The sequence below is a fragment of the Neomonachus schauinslandi genome, chromosome 6, assembly GCF_002201575.2.
Source record: "Neomonachus schauinslandi chromosome 6, ASM220157v2, whole genome shotgun sequence".
In the NCBI taxonomy this organism is placed as follows: domain Eukaryota; kingdom Metazoa; phylum Chordata; class Mammalia; order Carnivora; family Phocidae; genus Neomonachus; species Neomonachus schauinslandi.
In genome coordinates, this window is record NC_058408.1 from 81,443,569 (window position 1) to 81,460,864 (window position 17,296).

The 17,296-nt window shown below is 38.4% G+C and overlaps 1 protein-coding gene across 1 annotated transcript in view; it reads left to right on the top strand.

Annotated features, from left to right (window-relative positions):
- Positions 1-16,561, top strand: part of LYST (lysosomal trafficking regulator) — a 162,873-nt gene extending 146,312 nt beyond the window's left edge. Inside the window, exons 47-53 of the mRNA XM_021696219.1 lie at positions 1,319-1,455; positions 4,589-4,687; positions 8,994-9,133; positions 9,409-9,506; positions 14,205-14,361; positions 14,784-14,855; positions 15,724-16,561. Of these exons, the coding sequence (XP_021551894.1) occupies positions 1,319-1,455; positions 4,589-4,687; positions 8,994-9,133; positions 9,409-9,506; positions 14,205-14,361; positions 14,784-14,855; positions 15,724-15,862 (842 nt within the window). The 3' untranslated portion in view covers positions 15,863-16,561. The remainder of the gene's footprint in view (positions 1-1,318; positions 1,456-4,588; positions 4,688-8,993; positions 9,134-9,408; positions 9,507-14,204; positions 14,362-14,783; positions 14,856-15,723) is intronic.
- Positions 16,562-17,296: the final 735 nt, after the last annotated feature.

Here is a 17,296-nt window from a genome sequence, read left to right on the forward strand (position 1 = left end):
GTTTTGATGACCTTAAACCCTTACTTGAAAATTGTGCCTCCAAGTTGCCTGAGATGCTTTTTTTTTCCAAAGTATACTTGCCTGGGTCTCATTTGAGCCACACCATGTCAGAATCTCTGGGGCTTGAGTCCAAGCCTAGGCATGCTGGAAACACCCATTTTCGTGCAAACTCATGTTTAAGATTCACTGTCCTAGTAGGTAAAGAAGAAGTTTATTTTTCTTAAAAAAAAAAAAAAAAAAAAAAAGATGGTACATCTTGTAAGTGATGGAATGAGAAACTGGGGGCAGTTACTAGATGTACTTCATTCATTGAGCACGTGGGCTATTGAGTGCCCACTATATGCCAGGCATTACAGAATGAATTTGAGAGGCCCTGAGCCTCATAGAATGTGGTTCCTTTCCCTAGCAGCTTATATTTAGAGGAGCTTTTATTAAGTGAGTATATTCCAGTTCCTTTATTGCCAAACTGATGTCAACATTTGGTATTGTACTCAACAAAAGAAAACAAAAATCTGTGAATTACATTTTCACTGTGCTGTTGATTCTTTCAACAAGTATGTATTTGTTTCATTCCCTTATATGTGGCCTTATTTTGCTAGGTGCTGGAATAAATAAAGCCCATTCTCTCTCCTTAAGGGACTTAAGCAATGCAAATTTCAAGGACAGCACCAGTTACAGCATTTATGCTGCATTGGCCACATTCAGCATACCAACAAGGCATAGATTATGAATAGTACTGAAAAGGGATGTCAAAATGTCCAAATCTTTATCCCAACGGACGTAAAACTATGTTGTAAAAAAGAGAAAGAGGAAAGGAGCAGGACCTCGTTAAATCAAAGTCTGCTGTGCAAAGCCCTGGCAGTTGACAGGATTAAATGGCCCCTTCCCAGGACCGCTGTTGCTTCTCTAGGGTAGCAATGTTCTTTCTAGTATTGATAGTTGTCCATACTGATTTGTCAGCAGGTGGTGGCTACAAAGTTATTTAAACAGTGTCTAGTTTGTCACAGAACATGACCAGAGTAAGCTTGACTATCATTGTCTTCCATAGAAATTTCTTAACAGACATTTTAGTACTAAATCAAATAAGCCCTAACCAAAACACCACGAGTGAAAAAGAATTAGTTCCACTCTTAGAATCCCATTAGCATTAAAGGAATAAAACAAACTTAAGTCGGTCTATCTTATGAATACAAAGATGATTTGCTCTGGAAAGATACTGTGTTCTGCTATGTAAACTTCAGCTTTTAACCTGCCATTTTGGGGGGCTGTCAAATAACAGTTGAGCGGCGGCAATCTGATACTTTTATTTCTTCTTGAGGTGTGAGAAGCATGAACAGTACTGACATTCAGTGGTCAGCCATCCTGAGCTGGGGATACGCTGATAACATTTTAAGGTTGAAGAGTAAACAAAGCGAGCCTCCAATAAACTTTATACAAAGTTCACAACAATATCAGGTAAACATTTTTACGAAGTACTTTATCATAATAATTAAGTGTAATGCTCTAGAAAGGAGTCAGACTGATAGCAGCTAGTCTTTAATATTCTGCAGTTAATCCAGTCCAGAAGTTTATGACACTGGACTTAGGCCTTGTTTACAGTGCTCAGACTTCCTGACTATTTCTATTCTGTGTCCCCAAAATTTGTCTTCTCCACAGTATCTCACTGAGACGGTATTATAATCATCTAGTCAGCATCAGCGATTGGCACAGTGTTGGAACAAAATCAACACTGCTTTCTTCTCAGTGTTCACGTGCCTTTTGTCACTGTGTCATTTTCTATAACCAGAGTGCCATCCTCTGTACCTGGTTTTTGCTAAATAGACTGGGTGTGTAGGCATCACAATGGGTTGAAAGAGCATCGGGCCCAACTAAAGCCCTCAGATCTGTGTTAGTGTCTAGGCTTTATTATTTACTCTGTAGCCTTTGGCGAGCACCTTAACCTTTCCAAACTTGAGGTTCTTTCCACCTCTTTGAAACTGAGGTAATCATACTCCCTACTACTCTCTCCTAAAGCTGTTGTAAAAATGTTTCCAATTGTATATATACCGTATATATACTATACACACACACACACACACACACACACTATATATATACACACACACAATAATGCCACAACTCTTTCCTGTACTAAATTGTATGTTAAACCCTCTTTCTGTGACTGTCTTTCTTTCCATGGGAAATTCTTTTGCCATTTCCTGACTCCCATTGCCTACATAACATCTCCTGCCTATTCATGTGCCCTAACATTTCCCCATTCCCTGAGCACGTTAGAAATGGAGTAAGTTGCTACTTGTGGGGATTTTTAGCAGTGAAAGAAAGGAAGGCAATGACTTATTCGCTTAACTCTGAACGTACCTGAAAAAAATGGTTATCACCTTTTGTTATCTGGTTATCAATAAACTAACAAAAGTAAGCAGCATAAGGACATTGGAAAACAACCTTATTAGAAATTTTAATAAGGATTTGAGCATTGCAGGGGCGCCTGGGTGGCTCAGTCGTTAAGCGTCTGCCTTCGGCTCAGGTCATGATCCCAGGGTCCTGGGATTGAGCCCCACGTCAGGCTCCCTGCTCGGCGGGAAGCCTGCTTCTCCCTCTCCCACTCCCCCTGCTTGTGTTCCCTCTCTCGCCGTGTCTCTCTCTGTCAAATAAATAAAATCTTTAAAAAAAAAAAAACTTGAGCATTGCAAAATTACTTCTATCATGTAAAGTTTGGTACACAAGCATCATTAAAAGTGAAAGAACACTGTCATAAGTCCTTTTCGCAAAACAGGATTGTCCAGATTCTTTTAGCAAAATACTCTGTGATAAAGAACTTCCGCTCAAATGACTGCCTGGATAAGAGCACCCTATTCCATTTTCATCCTTAGAAATATATTGTCCACTCAGTAGTTCTGTAGTTTGAGAAAACTCATCCAGGATGTTATCATATTGAGGACCCACACTCAGATCTCACTTCTACGATCATGGTCTCATCATTAGAGATTAGAGTGCTGCCGTCTCTTTGCCTTCGCCTTCTGACTGATCTCATAATCGTGAAACCTAGTCCTCTGTCAGTTTTGTTCTCTTTTCTATTATCAGTAGAACATGAAAAATTCTGAATTCCCAGTTGTGTTCAATGAAAGCTAAAAGCAGAGTACTAAGCAGTGTCTCCAGTCTTCCTTTATATTTTCTTGAAAGATGATACCACTCTTTGGACAGTACAATCAGAAAACCAAAAGATGACAGTTTATTTTACAGATTACATTATCCTTCCAGGAGATCCATCATTCTGCATTTTCCTGTTTGTTTTGCTCTAGCAGAGTTGGGAATAATTGTTGAGTAGTCATGAAATAATTCCTACAGTGATGAAACAGCAAAATGTTTTGAGACAGAGGGAAGATGAAATTATTAAAACCCTGTAATGTAACTTAGGTTTATGAAAGGGTTCGGTAGACCCATATGGTAATTGCAAGACTGAGTTTTATTCTATATATAAAAATATATATATATTTTTTTTCTCTTTGTTCTTTGGAAGACCTCTAAGAAAGAATAGAAGTCATGAAATAGTAATCCTTACAAATAGTTAGAACTATTCAAGAAAGAAATTCAAAAAATGAAATTAGGTCCAGCAGACTCGGGTGATGTATCAAAAGTTAAGAAGAGCCAAGATGAAAGCAAGTAATTTTTTAGGTAGCAGACACTTGAGGGGAAGAAGCCAGCAAAAGACAGCTTGAAATTCTGAGAGCAAGGACAGGGTTCTGAGGAACTCGGGGTATGGTGTCAGGCTGCCCTGAAAAGCAGAGGGGCTTCCTCCTTTAAATCAGGAGAAGCACCGAGACGCTTGAGGCACAAAGGAAGGAAGGGGCTCAGATCTGTGGCTGATGACCTCTGTCTGCTTAGCACAGTGCAGCATGAGGGGAGCGCGGGCTGTGGGACAGGTGGGACTGGAGAAGGGGCCCATGGGAGCTGAGGCGCTGGGGACCGGCGCTGGGGATCAGCTGGTGCCCAGAGCCAGAGGAAGACTTACTGGGCCAGAGAGTTGAGTGGCCTTGAATAGCACTTCCATGGTTAGGACTGAAGGGATTACAATCCCAAAGGAATAACCTGAGATTTTTTTCCCCACACTTATCTTTCCTTCTTCTCCTATTTAACCATCTTTAGAACTGTTAGAAGCAATACCTGTCTCTTTGTATGTACCCCAATTCCCCACCAAAAGCAGAAAAAGGCAAAAAAATTAAAAATCAGGGAAATGTGTGAAACCACATACACATGCACTTTACACACACACTCAACCTTGGATCTAGTCAATCCTGGATCATTTTGTTTAAATTTCTAAGGAACAAGTGGCCGTGTGTGTGTGTGTGTGTGTACAGAAAAATGTAAAATCATAGATGATGATGATGTAATACATTTTAACTCGGAAACAGCCTTTAGACATCTGGCTTAACGTTACAGAGTATTATTATATCTTGTACATTTTTAATCGGTTCAAGTAGAATGTTTATTACATTTTGTGGCTGTATGTCTTTTAAATAACCATCAGGGAAGTAGAAGCACTTCTCAAGCTTTCTGAACACGACGGTCTTTGGTTTGTCCTGTCTCACAGGTCACGACTTGTGCCTGGGTGCCTGACAGTTGCCACCTGTTCGCTGGGAGCAAGTGTGGGGTCATCACGGCCTACGCCAACAGGTTTACCAGCAGCACGGTAGGTCCTGGGCACACTTCTTGGGTGGTTTAGGGTTTTCGTGTTCATGAGAAGAAGAAAAGGCTCCTGAAGTATAATTCATTGGTACAAGAGTAACTGAAAATGTTTGTGCTTCAATTTTTTGTTCTTTAATCTTTTTTTTCACATAAGCTCTTAAAATGTAAAAGGTCACATATCTGACTCTTTAGTTTTAGGTTTACTAGGATCATGAAAATTTTTGAAAATAATTATAACAGTCCTATCTTTTGGTGTCAAAGATGTAATATTTTGAGTCATGATCTGTTTTGTATTTAGACTTTTTCATGACATTGTGATACTTGTTTGCCTGTGTTCTTGGTGTCGGCCTGAATGCTTAGGAGTACACTGCAAGATTCTGTAAAATTTGGAAGCTGAGAACACCTAATATTTAACCTTCTTACAGTCTCTGGACTGTAGCAAAATCCAAGTAGCCCATCTTGATTTCCACCACTTACTGGAAGAAATTTATTTTAGCCATTTGCTGAATTTCCAGGATTTGAAAATAAAATTATAAAACAGTCTAGTGAAGAAAAGACATATTATGCAATACTTCTCTTAATTTACTGTTGTTCCTTTCTTGAATCAACTCTCTGTGGTGCTGTTGAGGATAAGTGGCAAATTTAGGGTGATAATTATCCTTTTCTTCTAGAACTGAGATAATTATCATTTTATTCTAGACTTTTCTTTTGCTTCTGCCCCCCCCATTACAGTTTTCTCCATTATATCATTAAATATGTTCTACTGGATGAAACCAGTCTTCCTAGCATGGGGTGATGCTAGGTTCCTCTTACTTTTCTGTCCAAGTTTACTCCCTTTTAAACTCTTATTAAAGTTCTTTCCCATGATCCTTGGGGTATAAATGTGACCATAGTATTGTTTCCGTCTCTTAACCTAAGATCCCATTAAAATGTTTTAAACAGTTGTAATATGATCCAGCCAGCATTTTGGGAAGCCCACTGTAGGGTATGAGACTGGAGCAAGGGTGCCAGCTAGGAGGCCACCGCAGTGGCTCAGGTGGGCTTTGGTGCAGGGCTCTTCGCAGGAGACAAGCACGTACAGGTTACTGCAGGACACTGATGTGTGTGCTCTGAGAATGAAGAGCACAGAGTGGGGACCAGATGTCAGAAAGCCTGGAATGTCTTCTAAAAGTGATAAATAGTTGCTCTTGAGTCATTTTTTTCCACTAATTAAATAGTATGACCACCTCATCTTCATATAAGTGAACACCTATATTTCCATTCTCTGAATCGGTGGTGGCCAGAGAGTATATATAAGGTTTATCTGAGGTGGTAGTATGTCATCCAAGAGCAATTTTTTTAGAAGATTTATTTATTTATTTTAGAGAGAGAGAGTGAGTGGGGGGAGGGGCAGAGGGAGATAATCTTCAAGCAGACTCCCCGCAGAGCATGGAGCTGGACACGGTACTCGAGCTCATGACCCATGAGATCATGACCTGAGCCGAAACTAAGAGTTGGACACTTAACCGACTGAGCCACCCAGGCGCCCCTCAAGAGCATTTTTAAATGAAGTAGTCCATGGTTCCTATTTTGTCCATGGAAATTGTTTTCCGACCTGTCAGGGAATTTAGTAACGCTAACTCTTACAATCATTTTAAAGTATAAGATCTGTAAAGCTATCAACAACCACTATAGGGTTCCTATGCTGTGTTTACCCTATAAATAATATTCTTGATCATGGAGTAAAAAAAAAACACCCACACATGACGTGTGTGTGTGTGTGACTAAAGCATCAAATTGCTGACAAGCTAATAGGGAATTCCCAGGCCAGAGAGGTAAATAAGCAGGGGGGGCTCTCACCTGGAGGGTATTTGTCAGTCCTGGAGTACTGACACTGTCCTTGGACAGCTCTTGTGAGAGGAACAGATAACAATACCCAGGGACTGAGCAAGCTGGAGAGTCCCCAGGAGGCCCTTCTCCAAAGGCTGGTCCCTGAAGGACTACACCCGAAGAGTGAGGATGAGTCCAGTCAGGCCACCTCTTGTATGGAATTACAGCCTGGGTTGTCCCGATCTCAAGACTTGACTTTGGCTTGGGTGTCCGTAGACTGGTATGGGGGTCCAGGTCGTCCAGCAGAAACAAGGAAGATATCTGCATACTATTTCACAAGTAGAGGAATTCCTCCAAATAATTATTTTATTTTCATTTTTTTAATGATTGATTTATTTATTTTAGAGAGAGAGAGAGCTTGCGAGCAGGGGGAGGGGCAGAGAGAGAGACAAAGAAGCAGACTCTCCGCTTAGTGGGTAGTCAGAGGCTTAACTGACTGAGCCCCCCAGGCACCCCCAAATAATTTTTTTAAATGTAGTAACAAATACACAAAACCAGGCACACAAATTTACACGTAAGAAAATGAATATGTGAAAAAGTTAAATTTGGTTATAATAAAAGAAATGCAATTTAAAGCAACCTTGATTGACATTTAGAAGTTGGGAAATTTTCAGAGACTTAGAATATGAAGTGAGTCACAAACTCAAGTGCTGCAGAGCTCAGGCAGAAAAAGAAGGGGCTCGGGCCTTTTCCATCAGGGAGTTCCTTGGTCCCAGGTACCCTGAAGCACGGTCTGAAAGGGTTCTGGTCTTGGGCCTTTGGCTTGCAGACGCCTGGCCTTGTGGGGGTGGGTCACAGTCAAGGAGAGATAGCAGGGGCTCAGACCTGGGACTCTGGGCCTTGTGAAAGCACATCTCCTCTCTGTGATTGTGTGTGGTTGAGCGTCACGTGTCCTAGCTAAACAGAACCAACTGCCGCACGGCTGAAGCCAGTTGTTCCAAGAAAGAACGTGAGCTGGTATTGCCTGGTCATTTGATCCTTTTAGTGTAAAATATGTATTTTTATGTGACTAAAACCCTGGACTATATAGCACTTAAAATGGATGAGCGGCAGCTAATATATCAACACAGATATATTTCTGCAGTGGTGGTGAACAAAAAGGCAAGATGCAAAAGATACCTGAAGAATAATAGCACATATAGAAAGTGATTTGTCAGCATGAAAAATCATACAATATGTTGTTTATGGTTATGGCAACATATAGTAGAACATATGTTCTACGTACGTGGGAAACAAATACAAAATTCAGGATGGTAGTAATTTCTGACAAGAGAGGAAATAGAACAGTACACAAACTGGGTAATGTTTAATTTTTTTCTCTGTTTAAAAAGTCAATCATATAAAATATTAGGATTAGTTTAACTGAGTGGTCACTATACAGCTTCTTTTTTTTTTTTTTTTTTTTTAAAGATTTTATTTATTTATTTGAGACAGAGAGAATGAGATACAGAGAGCATGAAAGGGAGGAGGGTCAGAGGGAGAAGCAGACTCCCTGCCGAGCAGGGAGCCCGATGCGGGACTCGATCCCAGGACTCCAGGATCATGACCTGAGCCGAAGGCAGTCGCTTAACCAACTGAGCCACCCAGGCGCCCACTATACAGCTTCTTATTATTCTTATTCTTTCTACTTTTCTATATCCTTTGGAGTGGAAATATTGAAATACTTTAAGACAATAAATAGCTTAGTCTAATGAAAACAAGAGTCAAACCTTGTATAGACATCTGGCGTCTGTGAGCCCACGTGGCCCTTGGAACACCGGTTTGCAACCTCTCATTGAGAAAACCAATCTGTAACTATGGACAGGTAATGTCACTCTTGGTGGCATCATGACTTGGTACAATGCCTTTGGAAAGTATACTATAAAATTATTAGTATTCACTGACCCACTAGTAGGATTCTGAAAATTTATTCTAAAGAAATAATTCAGAAGAACTAAACTTTTACACATGAAGGATTTAATTATGGCATCTATAATTTGGAAAATACTAGAAACAATTTTAAATGTCTATCTGTAAAAATGCTCAAGTAAATTATGGTATATCAACTGTATAGAATATTATAACACCATTAAAATCGTCTTGAAGACAATGTCAAAAATAGAAAATGCTTATAGGAGAATGTTTAAACACAAAATATAAAATTACATGGATGGCAGTTATCATAACTATAAAAATATTTGTATGTATTTGGACCAAGATTGGACAAGAAGACAAAAAATGAAAAAGCATTTTAATTCTTGAAATTATGGACAATTAAACATGTTTTAATGTTTAATTAGTTTTACTCTTTAGGAAAGAGTTGAACTGCAATGGATTAAAACATGCTATGCTTGAGAAGAATGTTTGAGTCCCTTGAGTTTTTCTTATTTTTGAGACACAGTACTAGGAAAACTTTTGTCATGCTTTTTATCTTGTACTTCACTGACTTTTTTCAATTTCAGCCCTCAGAGATAGAAATGGAGTCTCAGATACATCTGTACGGGCACACAGAAGAGATAACCAGCTTATTTGTTTGCAAACCCTACAGTATAATGATAAGTGTGAGCAGAGATGGAACCTGCATCATATGGGATTTAAACAGGTACAGAAGAAGGTCTCCCACTCAAACACTGCCTCCTTTATGTTTCAGTTCTTCCTGTGTGAAACAGATGCACTAAAATAAGATCTTTACATTATGATCATTTTAAGCATGAAATACAAACTTTACTTTGTAATCATACTGAAATCAAAAGATCCGTTAGGAATACAGTGGGGAATGCCTTATGAATAATAGGTCCAGACACTGAGGGAAGGAATTATACCAGAGAATCTAAATATACTTAATGATCAGCTGCAAATTTGTCTTTGGTCTTTCAGGCTGTGCTATGTACAGAGCCTGGCGGGACACAAAAGCCCAGTCACAGCCGTCTCTGCTAGCGAAACCACCGGTGACATCGCCACTGTGTGTGATTCGGGTGAGCGAGCCCAGAACCAAAGCAGAGTCATTAGCTGGCTCCCGTGTAGGTTAAGCTGATGGATTCCGTCTCTCAGGTCCCTAACCTCATCTAAGTACTGTAGTAATAGCGTATTTGTGTGTTAAAATACAGTAAGGTCCAAGAGCGAGTTCACCAATTTAGGGACCAACTTACGCAAAAGTTAGTATTGTCATAATTTAACTTTTTCTGATATATGAAAGATTGCATTTGGGCACATGTAAGTTAAGCAAGTTATTATTACATAATTATCTGAGTTTCTTGGCTTTTGTTTCTCTCTCTTTTTTTTTTTTTTGGCTTCTGCTTTTTAACTACTAACTTTACTACCTTCCCCGTAACATAAGTGCAAAGCATCAGCCAATGATCAGCTTTGAATATATATATCTTCCAGTCCCTGAGTGAGAACAGTACTATACTATAATAAATGGAGGTATAATTTGCCTTGAAATTTACATGACAGAGTTATCTCTCCTCATCAGAGGTTATGTTTTTAGGTTTTGTTTTTTCAAGTAGTACATATTTAAAAACTTGACGCATCCAGCAGGAAAGAACAGTTGGAAAATTCATAAATTTTCTGTTTGCATTTCTATTCTTAAGGATCTTAACATCGAAGGAATCCTTTGAAAAATTCTCTCTTTCTGCCCACTCAGTATAGATTATCTTTGACGTATCTATAGTGAGTGGTCCTCTATCCTTTGCTTGCATGTTTTATATTGTTTGGTTTTTTTCTCACACCAACAGTTCTCCAATCCTATGACACCATCTGGGTGCTCAACAATGCGATTTGGTTCTGACATTAACTACTTAAAGTTAGCAAATTTGGGAGTTCCCAACCCCCGACCAAGTTCACAGAACTTAGTCAAACATTATACTTAACTACAGTAGTTTATTACAAAGGATAGAAATGAACAGCCAGGGGCGCCTGGGTGGCTCAGTTGGTTGAGTGTCAACTCTTGATTTCGGCCTAGGTCATGATCTCAGGATTGTGAGATCAAGCCCCACTTCAGGCTCGGGCTGGGGAGGCCTCCTTTAGATTCTTTCTCTCCTTCTCCTTCTACTCTTCCCCCTACCTCACTCTTGCTCTCTCTCTAAAAAAAAAAAAGAATGAGCAGCCAGCTGAAGAGGTATATAGGGGGAAATCCAGAGGGCCTGTCTGGGTGGAGTCAGAGTGCACCTCCCTCCTGGCACATGAATGTGCTCACCAGCTCGGGAGCCTCCTAGCCCTGTTACTTAGGGATTTTTCTGAGGTTTCCTTCTGTAGGCACGGTTGATTGAATCAGTGGCTGTGGCACTTGAGCTCAATCTTCAGCCTCTCTCTGTCCCCAGAGGTGGGGAGGTACTGTAAATCCTAACCTCCTAACCTCATGGCGGGTTTGTCTGGTAACAGGCCCCCATCCTGAAGCTATCTAGGGCCTACCGCCTAGGAGTCAGCTTGTTAGCAGACAAAAAGACAGTAAATTACAAGGGTTTTCAGAAGCTCTATGCCAGGGACCTGGGACAAAGACCAAATATTTATTTTTTATTATACTACAGCTATCTCTTGGAGTTTTATTGTTGATTTTATAAAACATTCATTAATTCTTATATTCCGGAGAAGTAATGTCTTCAGTCATGCTTTAAAGGTATCAGGTATGAAGCATTTGCCAATCTTAACATCCAGTTATAAAATAATGCCATGGAAACATTTTTATTTCCTAATTGTCATAACTAAGGGGAAAGATTTTGAACCGTTGACTTTGATAATACAAGTGTGGGTAGATGATTGATGACTTTTGCTAATTGTTCTCCCTTGATTTGTACATTAGCAGCTTTTAGTATGTCATACCAAAGGGGAATCTGGGGGAATAATATAATGATTATTTATATAGTGTTCTCTACTTTCTTGTTTTGGCAACATTTGAAAGTTAGGACTGATCCTTAGGGAGCTGAATTTTATAAAGTTAATTACTTTCCTGCTGCCAGTAGTGATTTATATCTGTGATGTTATATCAGCCAGTCTTAAGGGAACAAGAAACAAAATTACTTTTGCTGCAATTACTAACTGGCTAGTAGGGTATTCAGGTGTCCCTGGGGAGTGAACAGCATAATAGAGTAATGGCTAGAACTTTTTTTTCCAGTATGAACAAAAAGGCCTTCTCCACTTTTTTAAGGCCTCTTGGTACATATACAAGAGAAGTCATAAGAATTTGGTATATAGAGAACATAATAAAAATAATGATTTTTTTAAAGAGAGGCCAAATTTATGTTTAGTGACCCAAACTAGAGTTTATCCTCCTAGTCTTAGAGTCCAAGAAGGAAGGAAAGTTATCAGATTTAGCCTATCAAACATCTTGACCCATTAGTGAGTACCATCCAGGTAATTTTAAAATCAAAATTTAAATAAAACATATGTATGTTTATGTATATATGTTATATGTGTGTGTATGCACGTATATACACATTACACATACGTATATAAAATTTCTGTGTTGGGGCTGAAGTTACACTGACGAGCTCTTTCCTCTTGATCATAATTTGCCAGTCCTTATGAGATGTGGTTTTTATAATGATAAGATGTGAAATTTATTAAACTATGTAAATATTATAATAGATGTTTTCTGTATTTTTTAAAAATCATTCTGCCACTGGATCAAAATATATGCCTTTTAACTAGGGTTCATAGCCTGGTCATGTGTTGCCAATGGCATTATAAATTTAATATAATATTATGAAATTTGGGGTGGGCAGTGATTCTCCAATTTATTTTAATTTCAGTGAAGATGTATAGGAAGAATAAATATTTTTTTTCAGGAATGCCCAACTTTCTGACTTTTAGTTGACATGCTAAATTATACATGAAAGTAATCTGGTCTTGAGTGAAGGCCTCAGTTTTGATATTTGTAGTATCATGAGTAGTTACTTGGTTTTGTGGTAGCCCGAGGTGCTGGGTAATCTGCTAGGGTGATTCTTTGCCTATTGAGTTCTGTACCATATTTCAGAGAGTCAAGGCCCACATTTACATTTTTGGTTTTGAAGGACTGAGCCTGCAGTAGCTATCGATTACAGGTAATGATCAACCCCTACATCAATATCTTTGATAAGCCTTCTAAACTTACTAGCACACATCTGGCTGCTTTATAAATTTTTAAAATACTTTATCAAGTATTAAATTCAAAAGAAAGAGTGAAATATCTACTTATGGAAAAGAGGAGTTTATCGTCTACAATTGTATTTCTTTAGTATATTGAACTCCTACCTACTGATGTTTTATTTAGGTAATCTCTCCTAATCGGTGGGAAATCTTAAGTAAAACACTGGGCATTTGTTAACCTTCTTTTCTCTACGTATGTGGTAAATATGTTTAACGTTATAGTTGCTATCTGAACCATTTTAAAGTATACGATGCAGTGGCAGCCCCACACCCACAATGTGGTGCAACCACTATTTCAAAAACTTTTTCATCACCCTAAGCTGAAACTCCGTAACCATAACTCTATTCCTCCTTGCCCCAAAACTTCTGGTAACCACTATTCTACTTCCGCTCACTATGAATTTGCCTATTTCTAGATATTTTATCTAAGTGGAATCATACAATCTGTGTCCTTTTATGTCTTTTTAATGTCCTTTTATTTCCCTCAGCATCATGTTAAGGCTCATCCGTGTTGCAGCATGTTGCAGAACTTCATTACTTTCCATGACTGAGTAATACCCCATTGTACACATCTACCTCCCTTCTGTTGTTGGATGTTTGGTTGTTTCCACTTCTTGGCTATTGTGACTAATGCTGCAACACAGAAGGCATTTGGGTTTGTGATATTTGAAGGTCTTCAGCGTATCTTGACATAAAAAAGTATTTGCACAGTTTGTTTCTTTGCTATAAAATAGGAAATCTATGCAATCTTTTCATTGCCTTAATAAAGGAGAGAGTTAAAGTCTGCACTTTTTAGTTCTAATGGAGAGATAAAATTAAGTGGAGTAACATTATGGCTCCCAAACTTTACCGTGCCTCTTAACCTGTCTTTATCAGCTTGAGAATGTTTCTCCAAAGAAGGCTAGACACATCATCATGAGGCCCCAAATATAGAAGATGGCAAGCAGTTACTGTTTCTCCCACCCCCTGGAAAACTCCAGAAAGTTTAGTTACTCATGGTCTTTGAAAAGAAAAAAATTAGTCTAGTAAGTCACTGACCTACAAGATTCAATCTTAGGCACTCTGAGGAATTAGATATCTTTTTTTTTTTTCTTTAAGAAATACCTTTAACTGAGCTAATCTTTATTATAACTTTTTTTTCTTCAAAAGTCACATAAGTCACTTCTTACAGATGGTTTCACAGAATATTTTCATCTGTTTTTGCAGATTGTTTAACTTTCTAGGTACCTTCAAATTCAGCCTTGGTAGTTCATTTGCTAAAATATGATTACACAAAGATACATGATTAATTTACCTTGTTGCTCTATATTTCTAAATTAATCTGTTTATTTTTATTTTTCCACTGGTCCTTGTCTCTAGATAAATATGCAGAGCCCTTTGTGACTTATTATGTAGTAATTTTATTTATACAGCTTCAGTCATGAGCTGCCTGTAAATTTTATCACTCAAACAAATGAGCTCGGTGCACGGGTTGCCCTGCTGGGACCCAGGGTTGTGGGCTCTGACGTACCCACGCTCTGGTGACCTGTGGGACAATTTGGGTGTTTTAGCTGGTGGAGGCAGCGACCTCAGACTCTGGACAGTGAACGGGGACCTCGTTGGACATGTCCACTGCAGGGAGATCATCTGTTCTGTTGCCTTCTCTAACCAGCCTGAGGGAGTATCTATCAATGTGATTGCCGGGGGATTAGAGAATGGAATTGTAAGGTAAGAAGAGTTGAGATTCCCTTTGTTTGCTCTTATTCATAAGGACACAGCAATTGCAAAAATTAGCTTTAAATATCTAGGCATGTTCATATTTAATATTTAGAGATTTAAAATCACCTTCAGATATAGGTTCTTCACTGATTCCTGTTTTATTTTTAAGTAATAAACTTAGCTTTTGTGTGGTTTTGAAATTGTATATTGTCTATTAATTGTTTAAAAGATTAACAATATGAAAATTTACCAAGTTTTCTTACTCCCACATCCACCCCCTACAAACTTCCCAGAAGTAGCTACTGTTAATTGTTTATTGTGTTTATTGTTTATTGTGTTTCCTTCCAGATGATTTTTAACAAATTATAGGTTTTTTTTAGTGAAGGAAATTTTAGTTTGCATAATTAGATGATGACTTTTTCCCTCTCTAGGTTGTGGAGTACATGGGACCTAAAGCCTGTGCGGGAAATCACATTTCCTAAATCAAATAAGCCAATTGTAAGGTAAACCACCCCCGGATTCTTCATAATATACTTTGTAACTCTATTTTTGTTAGAGAGAGATTAAAGCACACAGACTGTGAACTATGCTATGAGAGTCCTAAACAGCAAGGAGACACAGTCCATGTCTTTCTGGAGCTTAATTTCTGAGTCAGGAGCTCCGAGTCTAATAGAAGGCATCCTGGGAGAGTGCCCAGGGAAGTTTTTGAATTGTAGAAACTGTATTTTTTTCCTTCCTTATTAAAAATACCGTAATGGTGTGATTGAAAGCTGCAGGAGTGTGCTTGAAAAGATTGATAAACAACCAGTTACCCTTTGTTCCACCAACAAATTTGACTTTAAAAATCAATCGGAAATAAGTGATTCAAATTATACTTTATTAAATTTATTTTCAATGCACTAAATTTAAATTTTAACAAACTCCAATTATTTATTTATTAACATTACATTTTTACCTTTTCCTTTTTCAGGGAAATAAAGTATCTCCCTATAATCATCATTTATTTCTATAAAGAGAAAATGTAGCACGGTTATATTATCTAAACTTTCCTATGCTCAAGTATTTGTTAAGTAATAAGAGCATAAACAAGGTGGTAAAAGAAAATATATAAAGAAGGAATGGAATGTACTGATCTCTCTGATCTGATTTTATTCTGTATCACCTAGTTAGAATGAGCTTCACGAAGTTGCCCGCAGAGCAATTAAACTATATTAGAATTACCGCAGAAACCAGTGAGTTGTAAGCTGCCATTTTATTGGTCTCTCTGCTCCAGTAAAGATATCTTAGCTTCTTTACACTAATTTCTATATGATCACCAATATGCTAATGCAATTTGAAGAGATAATGTACACATGGGATTTCTTTTGACAGCCTTACATTTTCCTGTGACGGCCACCATCTGTACACAGCGAATAGTGACGGGACCGTGATTGCCTGGTGTCGGAAGGACCAGCAGCGCTTGAAACAGCCAATGTTCTATTCCTTCCTTAGCAGCTATGCAGCTGGATGAATGAGAGAGAACCTCGCTTCTCCAAAGCACTTTAGCTCCAAACTAGATTTGTTGACCTCACCAGTTTTAGGAGGTTGAACTTGAAGAAATGGATGACCAAACAAATCATCCAAATAATGACCAACTCTCTTCATCTGCAGAACATTCTGCAGCCTCACAAGGTCCTGAGAGAACAGTTTTGTTCTAATTTAGTGATAATCTAGAGGGTTGTGTATGTTCTAACCAACAAGATATAAGTCTTACGTGATAAATTAAAATCGTATTCTTTAAGTGTTTACCCACAGGGGTCTTCAAAAGAAAGGATTAGGGTCTCTCCTTTTTTCTATTATGCCAAAAGGACCAGTAGAATTTAAATTGGTTAGCTAATTGTTTATATAAAATTCTCTAAAAATTATATTTAAAAAGTTTTATGCCAAGATAATCCACCCTCCCCACACAAACACACACACAAAGTAAAGAAGAGGATCAGAAATTAGAACTTGCAAAGTGCTTTCTCTGAGAAGTAGATTATTCAGTAGGTGCCTCTGCACCATTTTATGGAATATCTGAATACTAAAAACAAACTACTAATGAATCTCGATGGTAGGCAGTTTTTTCCCAGTTGCCTTCTTAGCTCAAAGAGGAACCAGAATTTTTTTTTTTTAAAGATTTTTTTTATTTATTTATTTGAGACAGAATGAGATACAGAGAGCATGAGAGGGAGGAGGGTCAGAGGGAGAAGCAGACTCCCTGCCAAGCAGGGAGCCCGATGCGGGACTCGATCCCGGGACTCCAGGATCATGACCTGAGCCGAAGGCAGTTGCTTAACCAACTGAGCCACCCAGGCGCCCGAGGAACCAGAATTTTTTGACAGCCACAAACACACATTTGATTTCAGATACATTCTGTTTTTTCGTAAAAATCCTGTTTAAAATCCGTAACACTAGATATTGAATATCCTTACTTAGTTGAGTCACTAAGATTTAAACACAATAATAATTACTTTAATATCTACCATTTACAGAGCACTGAATACTTAACAATTTGCAATAGAAAGCCTCCACTCTGCAGAAAGAGGGCACAGGTATTAAGAGTCCGTTCTAGATAAGACATTTAATCTAAGGTGCAGGGTGTGTTTTCTTGCGCAAAACAGAATTACAAAAGAAATGAGACAGCTTACTTCGTTTCCAACAAGATGCAGAGTAATTCTTATAGGAAACTGTGTGCACTCTGTTTCTGCTAATCTGTACTACCTGAGAACTCTAGGAACAACAGAAAAATCTAAGTATACGCCACAGAAAACTTGCACACCATAAAGACAGCATTCCTAAAAATCTCTACCATAGTCTGTCTCTACCATTATGGCTCTATTTTGACTTGGGGCGCTGCTTTTTTGGCTTTGACAACACTGTAAAATAGTAAGATGTTACCACGGGATAAACATATGTATTCCTG